General features: G+C 39.2%; 1 protein-coding gene across 1 annotated transcript in view; it reads right to left on the bottom strand.

Moving 5' to 3' along the window:
- The window catches only part of itpr3 (inositol 1,4,5-trisphosphate receptor, type 3), a 307422-nt gene that overhangs the window by 102105 nt on the left and 191329 nt on the right, over positions 1-13988 (bottom strand). Inside the window, exons 35-40 of the mRNA XM_088320630.1 lie at positions 11724-11849; positions 11536-11656; positions 7899-8229; positions 6032-6140; positions 5873-5966; positions 275-450 (exon numbers count right to left, since the gene is read on the bottom strand). Coding sequence (XP_088176756.1) covers positions 275-450; positions 5873-5966; positions 6032-6140; positions 7899-8229; positions 11536-11656; positions 11724-11849 — 957 coding nt within the window. The remainder of the gene's footprint in view (positions 1-274; positions 451-5872; positions 5967-6031; positions 6141-7898; positions 8230-11535; positions 11657-11723; positions 11850-13988) is intronic.

The following is a 13988-nucleotide window of genomic DNA, read 5'->3' as shown; positions in this document are numbered from 1 at the left end:
TCAAATTGATATTTAGTTAGTCGTAATTTTTTAATAAATTTTTTGTATTTTTGCCAACTGACTCTTTATGCATCTATCAACACCAGACACACCACATTCCATTTGAACAACACTGCCTTGCTGAATTTACAGAACAATGGTGAGGAGCTTTCGGGTTGTTAGTTTTAAATAACAGCCTTTTGGCTGTTCACTGGTCATTCTGGAGTGGTAAGAAAATGTATGGGACTTCTAGTTTTAAACACAAGTTGAAGTTTTTAATAGGGCCACGGTTAACCTGTATTTCTGTGTTTCCTCCCTCCAAAAGACAGATTGCTAGCTGGATACTTTCCTGGAAGATTTTGTCATTCTTGGTGCTTGTCACCAAATCCGTGAAAAGTTTGCTAGCACCTTCTTTGTCCAGACGACACTGCACCGCTGCCACCGCTACCCAGTCACGCTCCTCTTTCCCACCTAGGGATGTATGTATTATGTATTATTTAAAACTGCTAGATCAGGGGTATCAGATTCATTTTAGCTGGGGGCCACATGCGAGGAAGAAAATATCACTGGGGCCAGTTTATAGTGTATGAAAGAATGAAAGAGAAAAAGAAAAGACAGACGTTAAGGGGTTGATAAATTGAATCAACATTTCTAAACTACATTTTGCGTTAACTTGTGTTGTCTGTGTGATATTAAAATTGGTTTGATAATCTGAAACCTTTGTGAGTGTTAAATATGCAAAAAACACAATAACCAGGAAGGGGGCAAATACTTTTTCACAGCACAAGAGGGTGGGAAAAAGCGCTTCAGCCTTGTTTCTCCTACAGAAAATGACCTGTGTTAAAACAACAATCATAATCATAATATTCTGACACTACCAAGCAGAGTGATAAGTGGATGAGTCAAGACACGGTTTAACAGCATACCTGTCAACCAATACAGTTTTAATGTATCAAATTTTCTTCAAAGCAATTTTATTCTGAAATTATTTTTTTATTTAATGCATGAAGTTTTCCTACCTGGAATGAAAACAAAAACGAATAATTTAATTCCACTTCATTTGGAATTATTTCTTTTGGTTAAAAAAAAGGTGTTACACACATACACAAGCTCCTTCTTTGTATGTGACGCGTCAAAGGTCCATCCATCCATTATTTTGTACTTATCTGGGGTCGGGTCTCAGGGGCAGCAGCCTTAACAGGGAACCCCTACCTCCCTACCCCCAGCCACTTCTTCCAGCTCATCCGATGGGATCCCGAAGCGTTATCAGGCCAGCCAAGAGACATTGTCTCTCCAGGCTGTCATGGGTCGTCCCCGGAGCCTCCTGCCGGTGGGACATGCTCGGAACACCTCCCGAGGGAAGCGTCCAGGAGGCATCCTTATCAGATGCCCGTGCCACCTCTGGCTCCTCTCAATGCGAAGGAGCAGTGGCTCTACACAGAGTCCCTCCCGGATGACTGAGCTTCTCATCTTATCTCTAAGGGAGAGCCCAGCCACTTAGAGGGGCTGATCTTCATTCCAGCCACTTCACACTTGGCTGGAAATTGCTCCCGTAAGAGCTGAAGATCACAGCCGAAGGAACCCAAAAACACCACATCATCTGCAAAAAGCAGAGATGCAATGCTGTGGTCTCCAGACCGGACCCATTCCCCAACAAAGCTGCGCCTGGATATTCTATCCATAAATGTTATGAACAGAATCTGTGAAAAAAGGCAGTCCTGGCGGAATCCAACTCCCACTGGTAACGAATCCGACTTACTGCCGGCAATTCGGACCAGCCTCAGGCACCAGGCATACAGCCCGGATAAGACTGTGCGGTACCCAATACTCCGAAGCACCCACCAAAGAACTTCCTGAGGAACATGATCCAATGTATTCTCCACATCCACAAAATACATATGGACAGGATAGGCAAACTCCTATGCACCCTCAAGGACCCTGCAGAGTGTGTAGAGCTGGTCAAAAACTACACTTCTTTTGAATCCGATATTCGACCTCCCGGAGGACCCTCCTCTCCAGTACGCCTGAATAGACCTTACCAGGGAGGCTGAGAAGTGTGAGTCCCCTGAAGTTGGAACACACTCTCCGGTCCCCTTTCTTAAAGAGGGGAAACACCCCAGTATGCCAATATAGAGGCACTGTCACCGATGTCCACGTGATGTTGCAAAGGCCTGTCATGGTTGACACCCCTCTGCAACATCCAGAGCCTTGATGAACTCCAGGCAGATCTCATCAACCCTTAGAGCATTGCCAACAATAACACCTCAGTGACTTCAATTCCATGCCTCGAAAACCCAAAGTACAGGCACTGAGCAGTGGCACAAATAATATGCTCTGCGCCTCTCACCACGGGCAACTCCAGAGTGGAAGAGCGTCCGACCCCTCTCGAGAGGAGGTAAGTCCGACTATATCTTGCTGGAACTTCTTAACCTCACACACCAATTCGGGTTCCTTCTCCGCCTGAGAGGTAACACTCCATGTCCCAAAAGCCAGTTTCTGTAGCCGGGGATCGGCGCACCAAGGACCCCTCCTTTGGCTAATACCCAGCTCTCTACACACCTGACCTGGCTGTGCCCGGCCACCAGGTGCTCGCCAGTGGACCCCATCTCCAAGTCCCTGACAACATAGCTCCAAGGATCATTCAGACACAAAAAATTCCTCCACCACAATAAGGAGAATAAAGAGCCTCAACGGCATTAATAAATTATTGCCATTTAAATAAACATTTGTTTTGTAACTTGAAAGACACATTTTTGTCATGGTTTCACATGTCGAGGGCTTCATGTTGAGGACAACAACCAGAAGCTTTAAAAAACAGTTAGACAAAAACAAAGGAAAACGCTTGTATGTAAAAACATGTATTCATGTTATGTTCACACAAAAATAGAATTGCAAATATAGAGGTCGCATCCCACACAAAAGCAAAGTTGCAAAGATGAATGTTTCTTGGGATATTGCATGGTTTTGAAACCTGGAATGATGACAGGACGCCATCACCACTCGGTTGCCAAATTGATGGTGTCCGACGGGATATAAGCAAAGAATGAAAGATCTGAAATACCCGAATAACATACACATTTTAAAAGGCAATATTAGGGGCTGAATATAGTTAAATAATCACATAGATTTTTTGAATTGTTGTATTCTACATTTCAAGAGAATTGTAATATTATTAAAGTATTCATTTTCATTCGAAACACACATTGGCTTTTAGGGCATACTCAAAATGTTGCACTAAAATAAGTTGGGTCGAAATAACCCAACTTTGGTTCAGAACTGGACAAACAAATGTTTCATCAAAAGGTTAGATAAAAATCTCAACTGTAAGAAAGTAAGATTACACTGCAAAAATGATCAAATCAAAAATCCTGCACAGCATTTTGCTGACTTAGTTATTCCTCATTTACTAAAAAAGACTGAAATAAGTTAATATATAATTTAAAAAAAGTTTGTTCCCCTTGCAGGCAATTTATTTCTCATTTTAAGTTTGTTGTTATTATTTTTCTAGAAAAAGAGATAAAATGTAGTTAAAAATACAGTGAAATCCAAAATTACAGTAAAATTGTGAACCAAAATGAAATGAAAAACTTAATTCACCTTAATTAAATGTATAATTTAAGCTTGAAAAAAAATGGTGAATTTGTAAACATTTTCAACAGATGGTGTGCCTCGAGATTGCTTTAACAAAAAAAAAAGAGTGCTTTCGCTCAAAAAGAGTCTTGCTATATTGGGTCAGAAAAAACTGCATGAAGTAGCCTCAAAGCAGATGGATAAATGTTTGCAAATACGCCATACAATTGGCGAACACCAAGTTATTTACAGAGCTATCTCCTGGAGATATGATTGCCTTGAGGCAAAGAACCATCTCACTTGCCGAACAAAACTGTACAACAGAGCAAGGCAAACGATGTACATCTGTAATGATAATCAAGGTCATCTTCAGAGTCGTGCCTTTGCTGAACTGGTAGCTTTCATTGATGATGTATGTGACAGTGAATATGCTCCAATTAGTCACACTAGCTGACTTGGGTGAAATGTAGAGAAAACGATTAGTGCAACTAGGTGTATGTGGAAATAGCCCTGTTGGTCAGCATGAATCGTTAGCATGCAGCCGTTAGCATAACACTTTAGCATGTAGCTGTTGGCAAGACTGGTTAGCATGTAGCTGTTAGCGTATATTATTAGCATATAGCAGTTAGCATATAGGAGTTGGCAGTACTCATTAGCATGTAACTGTTAGCATGACTTGTTAGCATGCAGCTGCGTAATTTGTTAACATGTATATGTATCCAATAGCATAACTTGTTAGCATGTAGCTTCGCCAACACTGTTTACAGCTAGCCCTTGCTTTGCCAGCCCGAGAATTTGCCAGCTGTGCATGTAGCTGTTAGCATCTACCCGCCCCAACTATATATTCAGATTCAGATTCAGATTCAGATCTACTTTATTGTCATTCTAGTACACGTGTATACAGAACGAAATGTCGATGGATCTGACTCCCACAGTTTCCCTCAGTGTCCTTCAGTGTACAGATATAAATAAAGCTGTATTGTGTTATTTACCATAGTGCCGATAGTGCAAGAAGAGACGCTAACCAGATGTGCAAGATGGGCAGTCAGGTTAACAAGTCAGGTACACAGTACCATTATATTGTAAACAATAACACTGTATATACAGTATTCTGTATAAATATACAGTATATATACAGTATTTACAGTATATATTCAGTGTATATATATATATATATATATATATATATATATATATATATATATATATATGTAACGGGTGTAATAATAACATTTATTTTATTGAAATTCCTGCTGAAATATGTGTATAGTTTTTGGTAAATGTCCTGCAATGCTGAGTCCAACAGTGCCATCTGCTGGTATGGGGTGGGGTTTGGTTTTGGCTTCTAACATGTGACCAGGAGGCGGGGTTTGTTGTTAGTCTTACCAGAGATAACTACAAAGGTAAGACATATCTTTTGGTGCTCCACAAAAGAAGTTAATTTTAAACATTATAACCCCAGCTGACAAACCTCTCACCATGCATAGTAATGTGATTGATATTGTCAAGCTGTTTAGGTTTATTTTCGTTTTGTTTCTGTTTTACTAAATATTAATTCCCCTTTTAGAGATCAAAGAGATCAGACCCAGCAGAAAAAAGTAATGTTGTGACTCATCCATTTACAGGTAAATTGTACCCATTTTTATACCCATTATTGTTTTTATTCCTATTTTCTCATATACATTAAAAAAGGATGATGTTGGTTAAAATTCAGACTAAAGAAAAACATGTTGAATTCATTGTAAACGTTAAAAATCCACTATACGATCTCTTGTTAAAAGTATCTTGTTGAAATGTAAAGATGTAAAAATGTATTGTGATATTCTAAAATGTATTTTCTGTAAAGTGAAAAGAAAGCTCTTTGATATGCTTTGTTGTTAGTCTTACCAGAGAGAACTACAAAGAGATCAAAGAGATCAGACCCAGCAGAAAAAAGCTAATGTTGTGACTCATCCATTTGCAGAAACTGTAATAATAAAAACCTCATCATCCAGTCCAGCGTGAATGTGGATCTTTGGTGGGACACGTACACCGCGGTTACATATATATATATATATATATATATATATATATATATATACCTGTTTCAATCGGGAATTGTGTGCTATGATTTTTGTTAGTGATTCCGCAGAGACAAGGTCACCAAAATAACCTAAAATGTGTCCCGCCTGGGATGAATAGGCTTAGATTTTCCTGTCCAGAATAAATGGGCACCTTCATTTAAAAGTGGAAGCTTGGTTGAGTTGTGCCTTGCGAAGCCAGGCCCCATCTAGTAAACACTAAACTATGCCCTGCACAAAAACAAACCAAAAAACAATCACACCTGCTTCTCCAAATTCTGCCAGGTCATTCTTTAGGTTGTTCTTCTGGTTTTGAAACAAGTAGTTCCGCAGTAGAACCTTTCTTAAAGAAATCCCCTAAAAAGATGCACAGGAAAAGATAAACGTCATAATTGTTTCAAGAAACTAGCCATGTTTTCCACCTTTTCATCAAAATCCAGTGTTCTGATCAACATCTCCTGTAGTGTCCTCAGAACTTTGATGCATAACTTCTCCTCTGAGGACATCAGAGCCTCTGTGTGCTGGATTAGCCTGTCCGTGGTTCCCCATGAAAACACAAATACATTTGTAAATTATTCTGGCATTAATTCACTCTAACTAAGGAATAAATGAGGTTCGGCCGCTGCACGGACACTGCATGGAAACGGTAAGGCTTCCTTTCAAACTGTCTAAGTTTGATGTCAGGCCAGTGTGCAGAAATATGCAAAAGGATCCCAGGTAAGTAAAGCCTGGCGCACACCTGGCGTCAACCATCCTCGCTTTGGGCTGCAGAACACTAACGGCGCCGTGCCCCCGTACCGCTCATGTCAAGTCAAGTCAAGTCATGTTTTCAAATGGCTTCCGTTAAGCTCCGTGTTGTTTGCGTAACATGTTTTTGAAGCAGGTCGCCATTCGAGATGTGATTGATAAGACAGACACATAGGCACTGAAAAATAACGACTTAAAAGGGTGTGACGCGTAAAATGTTATTTGTCGTCATTTTAGCCAACAGCAACAGGGCAACCATAGTGTGGAGAATAGTGCCAGATTGGCGCACACACACGTGAGAGGCTGTCTTTCTGTGTTTTTATTATTGCCAGTTGCTGCGATAACAGACCAAATACATTGACAAATTTCTCTTCTTGATGGGCGTCAGGCTCAGGGACATCAGGCTTTCAGGACTGAACTCTCCCTGCCTTAGCCGCTCCCACCTCTGCGCCTTGTGCCATATCAACGCATAACTGTTATTTAGATTGCGACTTATACTTTGAACATTTTTTATTGTAAACTTTATAAATTTTTCTATGTTTACTTTTTTCAAAACTGGTTGTTATTTGTATATATGTCTTATTCATGTTTGCACGGGGAAGAGGGAGCAATTTCCTCCATGTCTTATGCTGTACATAACGCATATTTGACAATAAATATTTCCAGACTTCACTGCAGTATTTTCTATTTAGAACGCATATAGCTGGCAGTGTTCCTCTGTGCCCCACGCACTTGAGGAATTTGGCAACCGAGTTCAAAATTATCAAACAAGTTTGATACATGTTCTTGTCGGTTTTCCTCCAAAAGGGTCTCCACACAGATGAAAGGACTGCATCTGTTCCGTTTTGTAGACAGTGTAAATTTTATTGAAATTGTTGTGCCGTTCACATAGATAGTGCACAGCATTTATTCAGTAGTGTATGTGAATGTGGCGTGGGATGTAATGTATTTTCACAACCATAATGCGCACATAAAAGTCTTACATTTTCTTTAAATCGTACAGCGCGCCCCATCTTGCAGTGGCCTCGTGTGTCATGTATAGTGGTGGTCATAGTTGGGGACAAAATAAGGCTGTCTATCACACTGCAGAGCTTAATGCTCAATGATGATTTTTGGGTTCACATATCCAAATAAATTTGACTTGTGTGCAAGCTCATGTCACTTCTGTGGGTCTCCTTTGTTAATGCGACTAGAGGAGACGTGGTGTCCCACTCAATGCATTGTTTACAGAAGTACTCATGGATCCTAACTGCGTAGCATATGTAGCAATTTGAAAGTAATTGTGCTACTAGGGGCTGAACAAAGTTGTCCCCACAAATATGAATTAAATCCAAAACCCCACTTTCCCTCAATTGAATTTTTTTCACGTTTTTGGCCGCCATGGTGTCTTGATTTCTACGGTACGAGCAGCCGCGAGAGGAATATAGATTAATGAATACGGCTGTCTGCTGGTCATTCTGGAGGGTAAGAAAATTCCTGGGACTTCTAGTGTGCCCTATGCTCATAAGAAAAATGGTTTAAAGACCAGAAGATTGCTCTTACTTGAAGATGAATCCGCCAGACTCGCAGCGCTGGTGTGCATCTGTTCCTTCCAAAAAAAGAAGCTCAGGCCGGTGGAGAACATCGACTAGGACAGAGAGCTCGGCGTTGACGAGTGGTCTGAGGCGTTGTTCTAATGTATTGATGACGTCCTGTAGTTTCTCAATTATGTTCTTATAGTCCCAGGGGTTCCCGGGAGCAACTGGCCGCGTTGAGCGCAAAGCCGATTTGTAGGTGGCGTTGGAACGCGACAGTGAGTTGAGAGCGCTTGTAGACAACGTAGCACTCATCTGAGACTCCAAGTCCAGAGGTAGAGCGATGGAACGAGTCTTTGCTGCAGGAAACAATTAGCCAGCTCAGGGGTCTCCATCGTGGTGCACCAGGGTACCCCAAAGGACAGTTCAGGTGCCAATGGTACCCACCTGTTCTGAAAATAGCTCACTAGTGCTGGCTCATTGTGACTTTCTAATAAGAGTCTAAAATGCCGGTCTCCAATATGGTACCTGCAATCACTTGGATGCCCTCTAAAGACAGTTGAGGTACCCACGGTGCCCACTTGTTCTTAAAATAGCTCACCGGTGAGGGGTTATTGGTACTTAATAGTAAGAGTCTAGAACAGGGGTCTCCAATGTAGTGCCCACAGGCACCAGGGTGGCCCCTAAGGACAGTTGAGGTGCCCACAGACCTCTTCTATAAATAGCTCGCCAGTGCTGGGTCATTGTGATTTTCTACAAAAAATAAATTTTATTGCTTGACTGAGTCTTTTTAACCCTAGTTCTTACGAATTAACCTGATAATATTATAATAACAACATAAGTTGCTATTTTAAAAATTCAAATAGATAAATTCAATTTAGTGGGCTTCATGGACAAAAAAAAAATCTATCTAAGTAATGATAATTATTTTAAGCAACAGAATAGAATAAAAATGTTTTATTATGTATGAAACATTTTTTTTATTCATATACTTATTGATTTTCTTTCCAGAGAATTTACAACAAACTAAATTCCAATTGGGTTTTATAATGAGCAAAAAATGTGCACTTTTTAAGCTAGCTATCTGGCAACCATTTTAGCTATTTAGCTAGCTTTCTAAATTTTTGTGCATGCTATATAGCTAACATTTTACCATTTTTACTACTTATCGAGGCCTCTGAGCTAGCTTTTAAGCTTTGTTTTTTGCTTTCTATCTGGCTATACATGCCATTTTACTCTTTTAGCTATCTATCTAGTGCTGTTTTTTCACCTGTTTACCTTTCTAGCTCACTATCAAGCAACCTTTTTAGCTGTTTAGCAAGCCATCTAGTTCTTATTTAAGTTCTTTTTAAGGAATTTATATCAAACTCGATGCCCTTTGCACTAATTAGTATCAGACTAGCTCTCAGCTTGAAATAGGTTGGAGAGCCATGGTGTAGACCCTATGTAACCCTACTTCTCTAGCTATTTTCTGCCTGTGATGACAAGTAAACACTGCTGGTGCCAAAATGAAATTCTCGAATTGGGCATTCAGTGCAATTGATAGAATATATTCAACCATAAGAGTTGGAAGCTATGAAAAAACTTGGCTGGAGCACACATGTAACCATTTATTGAAATGGTTTGATCTGATTGTATGTGTTATTATGTTGAATTAAATGATGTCATAAGAAAATATGTATAATTCTACATTTATCTCCGATTTTTTTTATAAAAGTGTTAGTGATTATTTTTCTTGTGTTATGATAAGATGTGATTTATATATCGTATGAATGTATCTTGGTCTCGCTGTGTTGCAGATTTTAATTGTGCATTCTGTTCTGCATTCTTCTAAACAGTTCTGCTCCTTTTCTGCCTGTGTCTGCCTAAACCTTAATGACGCTGCGGTCTGCATAAAACAGATACACCTACGAACAAAGTTGAACTTCTCCACATGCTAAATTAATGTAAAAGTATATTTTATAAAGGCGGCAAAGAAAACATCCAAAGTAAAGGAGATAGTTCTAAAATGTTCAGAATTCCTCTTTGATTAATTTTGAACATGAACCGGTCAGACAAAAATGGCAAAACATATAATAATTTATTGTCACACTAATAACATAAGTGCATACTGTAAGTCATTTTTTTGGGCCAAAATGAGATTTTTGTTTTTACTGAATCAGGGTACCATGGAAAGCAACCACTCATATGTGAGGTAACCAACCAGTATTGCAATATAGTAGCACAAATATTTTTTTTAAATCATAATTTGACACTACAGAAGTTGTTTATTAAAAAAAGTTTATAAAATGCAGTATTTTTATTTGTTGTTTGAAATGTATTTTTACTAAATTTTCGCTTCCCAATAAATTCTGCAAGATGGCCACAAAATATAATCTGAAGTATTGTGTCCTAAATTATGCCATAGTGCAATACAGCAACAAGATTATCATTAAAACTATATTTTGACAGTACAAAAGTTATTTTTGATAAAAGGGTATCTTAAGTACAGTACTTATATTTGTTGGACAAATGCTTGAGCCTGTGAATTTGTTTATTTCTTTGGTTTCAACTTTTAACAGACGGTTTAATAAATGAATTACCTCACTGTTTTGACTATTGCACAACCAATTTTTGAAAGGCAATTCGCACAAAAAAAACAAGGGATTATTTTAAAAACAAGTCACACCGTTAAAAGGCAGTTACCAACAAATAAACAAATAGATAATTCAACATTTAAATAAATGTTAAAATTTGATAGGAAACACATTGCAGTAGATATTTGATCACATAACTCAACTATCTAGGTAAGTATATACAGTAATCCCTCGGTTATCGCGGTTAATGGGGACCAAAACCACCCGCGAAAAGTGAAAATCCGCGAAGTAGCGACGCTCCTTCAAAATTGCTTGATTTATTTATTATCTTTTTTTTTTAAATTATTTTATTTTATTATTATTTTTTAGACCCGGTTAATGGGGACCAAAACCACCCGCGAAAAGTGAAAATCTGCGAAGTAGCGACGCCCCTTCAAAAATGCTTAAAAAAATTAAATAAAAATAAAAATAATTATTTTATTTTATTATTATTATTTTTTAGACCAGCGAAGCTCTGAACCCGCGAACCGTGAACCGCGAAGTGGCGAGGTCCCACTGTAGTTCTATTAGCGAATCATTTCTAATTCCGTTTCAAAATAGATTTGTGGAAAGAAAAAGCGAGTGCCTTTAGCACAGGGGTCTAAAACTCATTTACTTGGGGCCGCTGGGGCTAGGGTCTGGGTGAGGTTAATGTAAATGGGGTTTTACACCAAAATGGCTCTGATATGTCCTTTTTAAGATTTGTTACACAAAATTGAATCAACATGAAAAACATGAGGAATTACAATGAAAATAATTAAATAAAAAATAAATAAATCCATATTTTGTGTGGGCTGCACTTACATAAAAGAGACAGTGTTTATTATTTATTGTACTAGTTCTTACTTGGGTTAAATTTGGGGATGCTTGAGGACCCCCAAAAACGGGCTTGTTACACCCATTCCTTACATTCTAAAAATATGCTGCTCATCTAATAAGTATGCGTTCCCAAGTGTTGTTTTTTGTTTTTTTTCACTAATTCCTCCTATAGTGTAATAGATTGGTGTTTTACTTCTGAGAGGCCTCATAGAGAAATTGACCATGGGTCACCTGTTATTGCAAGAGTCTTGATGCAGTTTTCCACCTGGCTTCGGTGCTGCTGTTGCAACCAAGGACAGTCTAGTAGGCGCACAGATGACTGCAGCAGCTGCGTTACAATGGTGTGATGACTCTTGAAAAAAAATGAAGTTGAGTTTAAACTTAGAATGACGTAGAAACGCCGCTAAGATAAAACTGACCTTAAGTGAGGTGCTGTTTTCAGAAAAGGGGGAGCTAAAGAAGGCAGTGATGGTGTCAAAGACCACATTGATGATATAGTTCTCCAGGATAGGATCAGAGAAATGTTTCTCACGCTTGTTACACACCTACCAAAGGATGCACACCTTCAACAAAAACAGGTTGAAAAGTACATACCTGTCAACCTCCAAGGCTCCATGGCCATATGTAGGGTTTTTTTGTTTTGTTTTATTGCAAAACAAAGTAAAAATATAAAATAAAAATATTAACTATGCAGTTCAATGAACTATAGAATAAAAACATATCTTAAATTTAATTTAACGAACGTAGACATAAACCCTGCTTTGACTCTTTGTTTTTACATACCGTTCTTTTTGATTCTCCGTATTGATCTCCATATCATATTTTGTCTTCATTCTGATAAGAAATACAAACCATAGAAATACTACAAAAATACCACTACAGTAATTCTATGATACAATAATACTATTACAGAAATATTACAACAGAAGTACTACGGAAAATCAAATACAGCAATTTAAAAAAAATCAATAAATACTACAGAGATAATAGTATAGAAATGCATCTAATACATCTACAGAAATACTACTAAAAGTACCGCTACCATAATACTATAATGCAAAAATACTGCTCCATAAATATTATGACAGAAATACCAGAAAAATACTGCTACAGAAATATTACGACAGAAATACTACAAAAGTACAACATCAGTAGAATGTCATGGTTGCCATGGCGCCCACTTGGCCGCGCCAGTGTGTGTCACGGTTGCCATGGTGTTTTATTGGCCCCGCCTGTGTGTGTGTCACGGTTGCCATGGTGCCCAATTGGCCCTGCCCGTATGGCGCAGCTGGGGCTCGTTGAGAGATTGACTTTCTGTGTATATAAAGCTCAGCGCTTTCTTGCTTCAGTGTCAGCCTGTCAACGAACTTCTGCCCCACAAGACATGGGTCCTGTCCTGTTTTCCTGTGATATCTGCAGTTCGGTATTGTTCCCGGCTATTTTTGTACTGTTTGATTTCGGGTTCCAGTTTTGTTTTCCGTTTATTCTTGTCCTGTTGGTTAGTTTCTCCAGTTTTGGTTCCAGTCTGGTTTCTCCTGTTTATTTTCGTTACCCTCATTCGTTATCAATCTCGTCTGTCTCTAGCGTCCTGTCCTTCCACGCCGGAGCGGCTTCCTAACGTGCATGACACCCCATTTCCCATAAATGGGTCCTGTATCTGTTCTGGTTCTGGTTCTGACAGTAGGGCTGACCACATAATGGACCCAGAAAACGCTCACACCAGCGCGGATTGGGGAGAGCTGTCAAGTGACGTCACTGTCCTTAAGCTGCTGTTCCAGAAAATTGAATGGTGTCCAATTACCCCCCCTTTCCCCGTGTGTATCATGGTTGCCATGGCACTCAATTGGCTACGCCTGTGTGTCACAGTTGCCATGGTGTCCAATTGGCCTCGCCCATCTGTGTCACGGTTGCCATGGTGCCCAATTGGCCCCGTCCGTGTGGCGCAGCTGCGGCTCGTTGAGAGATTGACTTTCTGTGTATATAAAGCGCAGCGCTCTTGCTTCAGTGTCAGCGCGTCAACGAACTTCTGCCCCACAAGACGTGGGTTCTGTTCTGTTTTCCTGTGATATCTGCAGTCCCGTATTGTTCCCAGTTATTTTTGTACTGTTCGATTTTGGGTTCCAGTTTTGTTTTCCATTTATTCTTGTCCTGTTGGTTGATTGGGTCCTGTATCTGTTCTGGTTCTGACATAGAACTACAAAAGTACGACAGATTTACTAAAAAAATATCCTATGGAAATACTACAATGAAAAACACACGAGAATACTGCAAAATAAAAATACAGCAAAAATAATACAGAAATCCCCCCAAAAAACAAGACAGCTGAAATACAAAATACACAAAAATAAAACTACAATAACAAAAATACGGGCTGGTTACGTCCCCCACTAAACATTATTTTCAGTTGTGTTGTTGACACCAGAGTTTGCCCCATTTGCAGGTCAATGGTGAAACTAATAAAGTCACTTGCCTGCACTTTGGGTATTCTATGTATGCCGCTTGATCAGCAGTGGCTCTAAATGTTCTTAGAGCCTTTTTGTTTGCCAAGAACCCATCACTAAATTGCAACAAAAATGCTACAGAAAGGAAACTATCAGAGCAAACTACTTTGTTAGCAGTGTCTTAATATTTGGTGCATACCAGCTGGCACCTATAATTGGCAAATATGTGTTTTTCCTTGCCGA

This window comes from Urocampus carinirostris, chromosome 17 (assembly GCF_059441175.1).
Source record: "Urocampus carinirostris isolate Australia breed hairy pipefish chromosome 17, RoL_Ucar_1.0, whole genome shotgun sequence".
Taxonomy (NCBI): domain Eukaryota; kingdom Metazoa; phylum Chordata; class Actinopteri; order Syngnathiformes; family Syngnathidae; genus Urocampus; species Urocampus carinirostris.
Note: the sequence above shows the minus strand (reverse complement) of the source record. Positions and strands in the feature narration are given on the sequence as shown.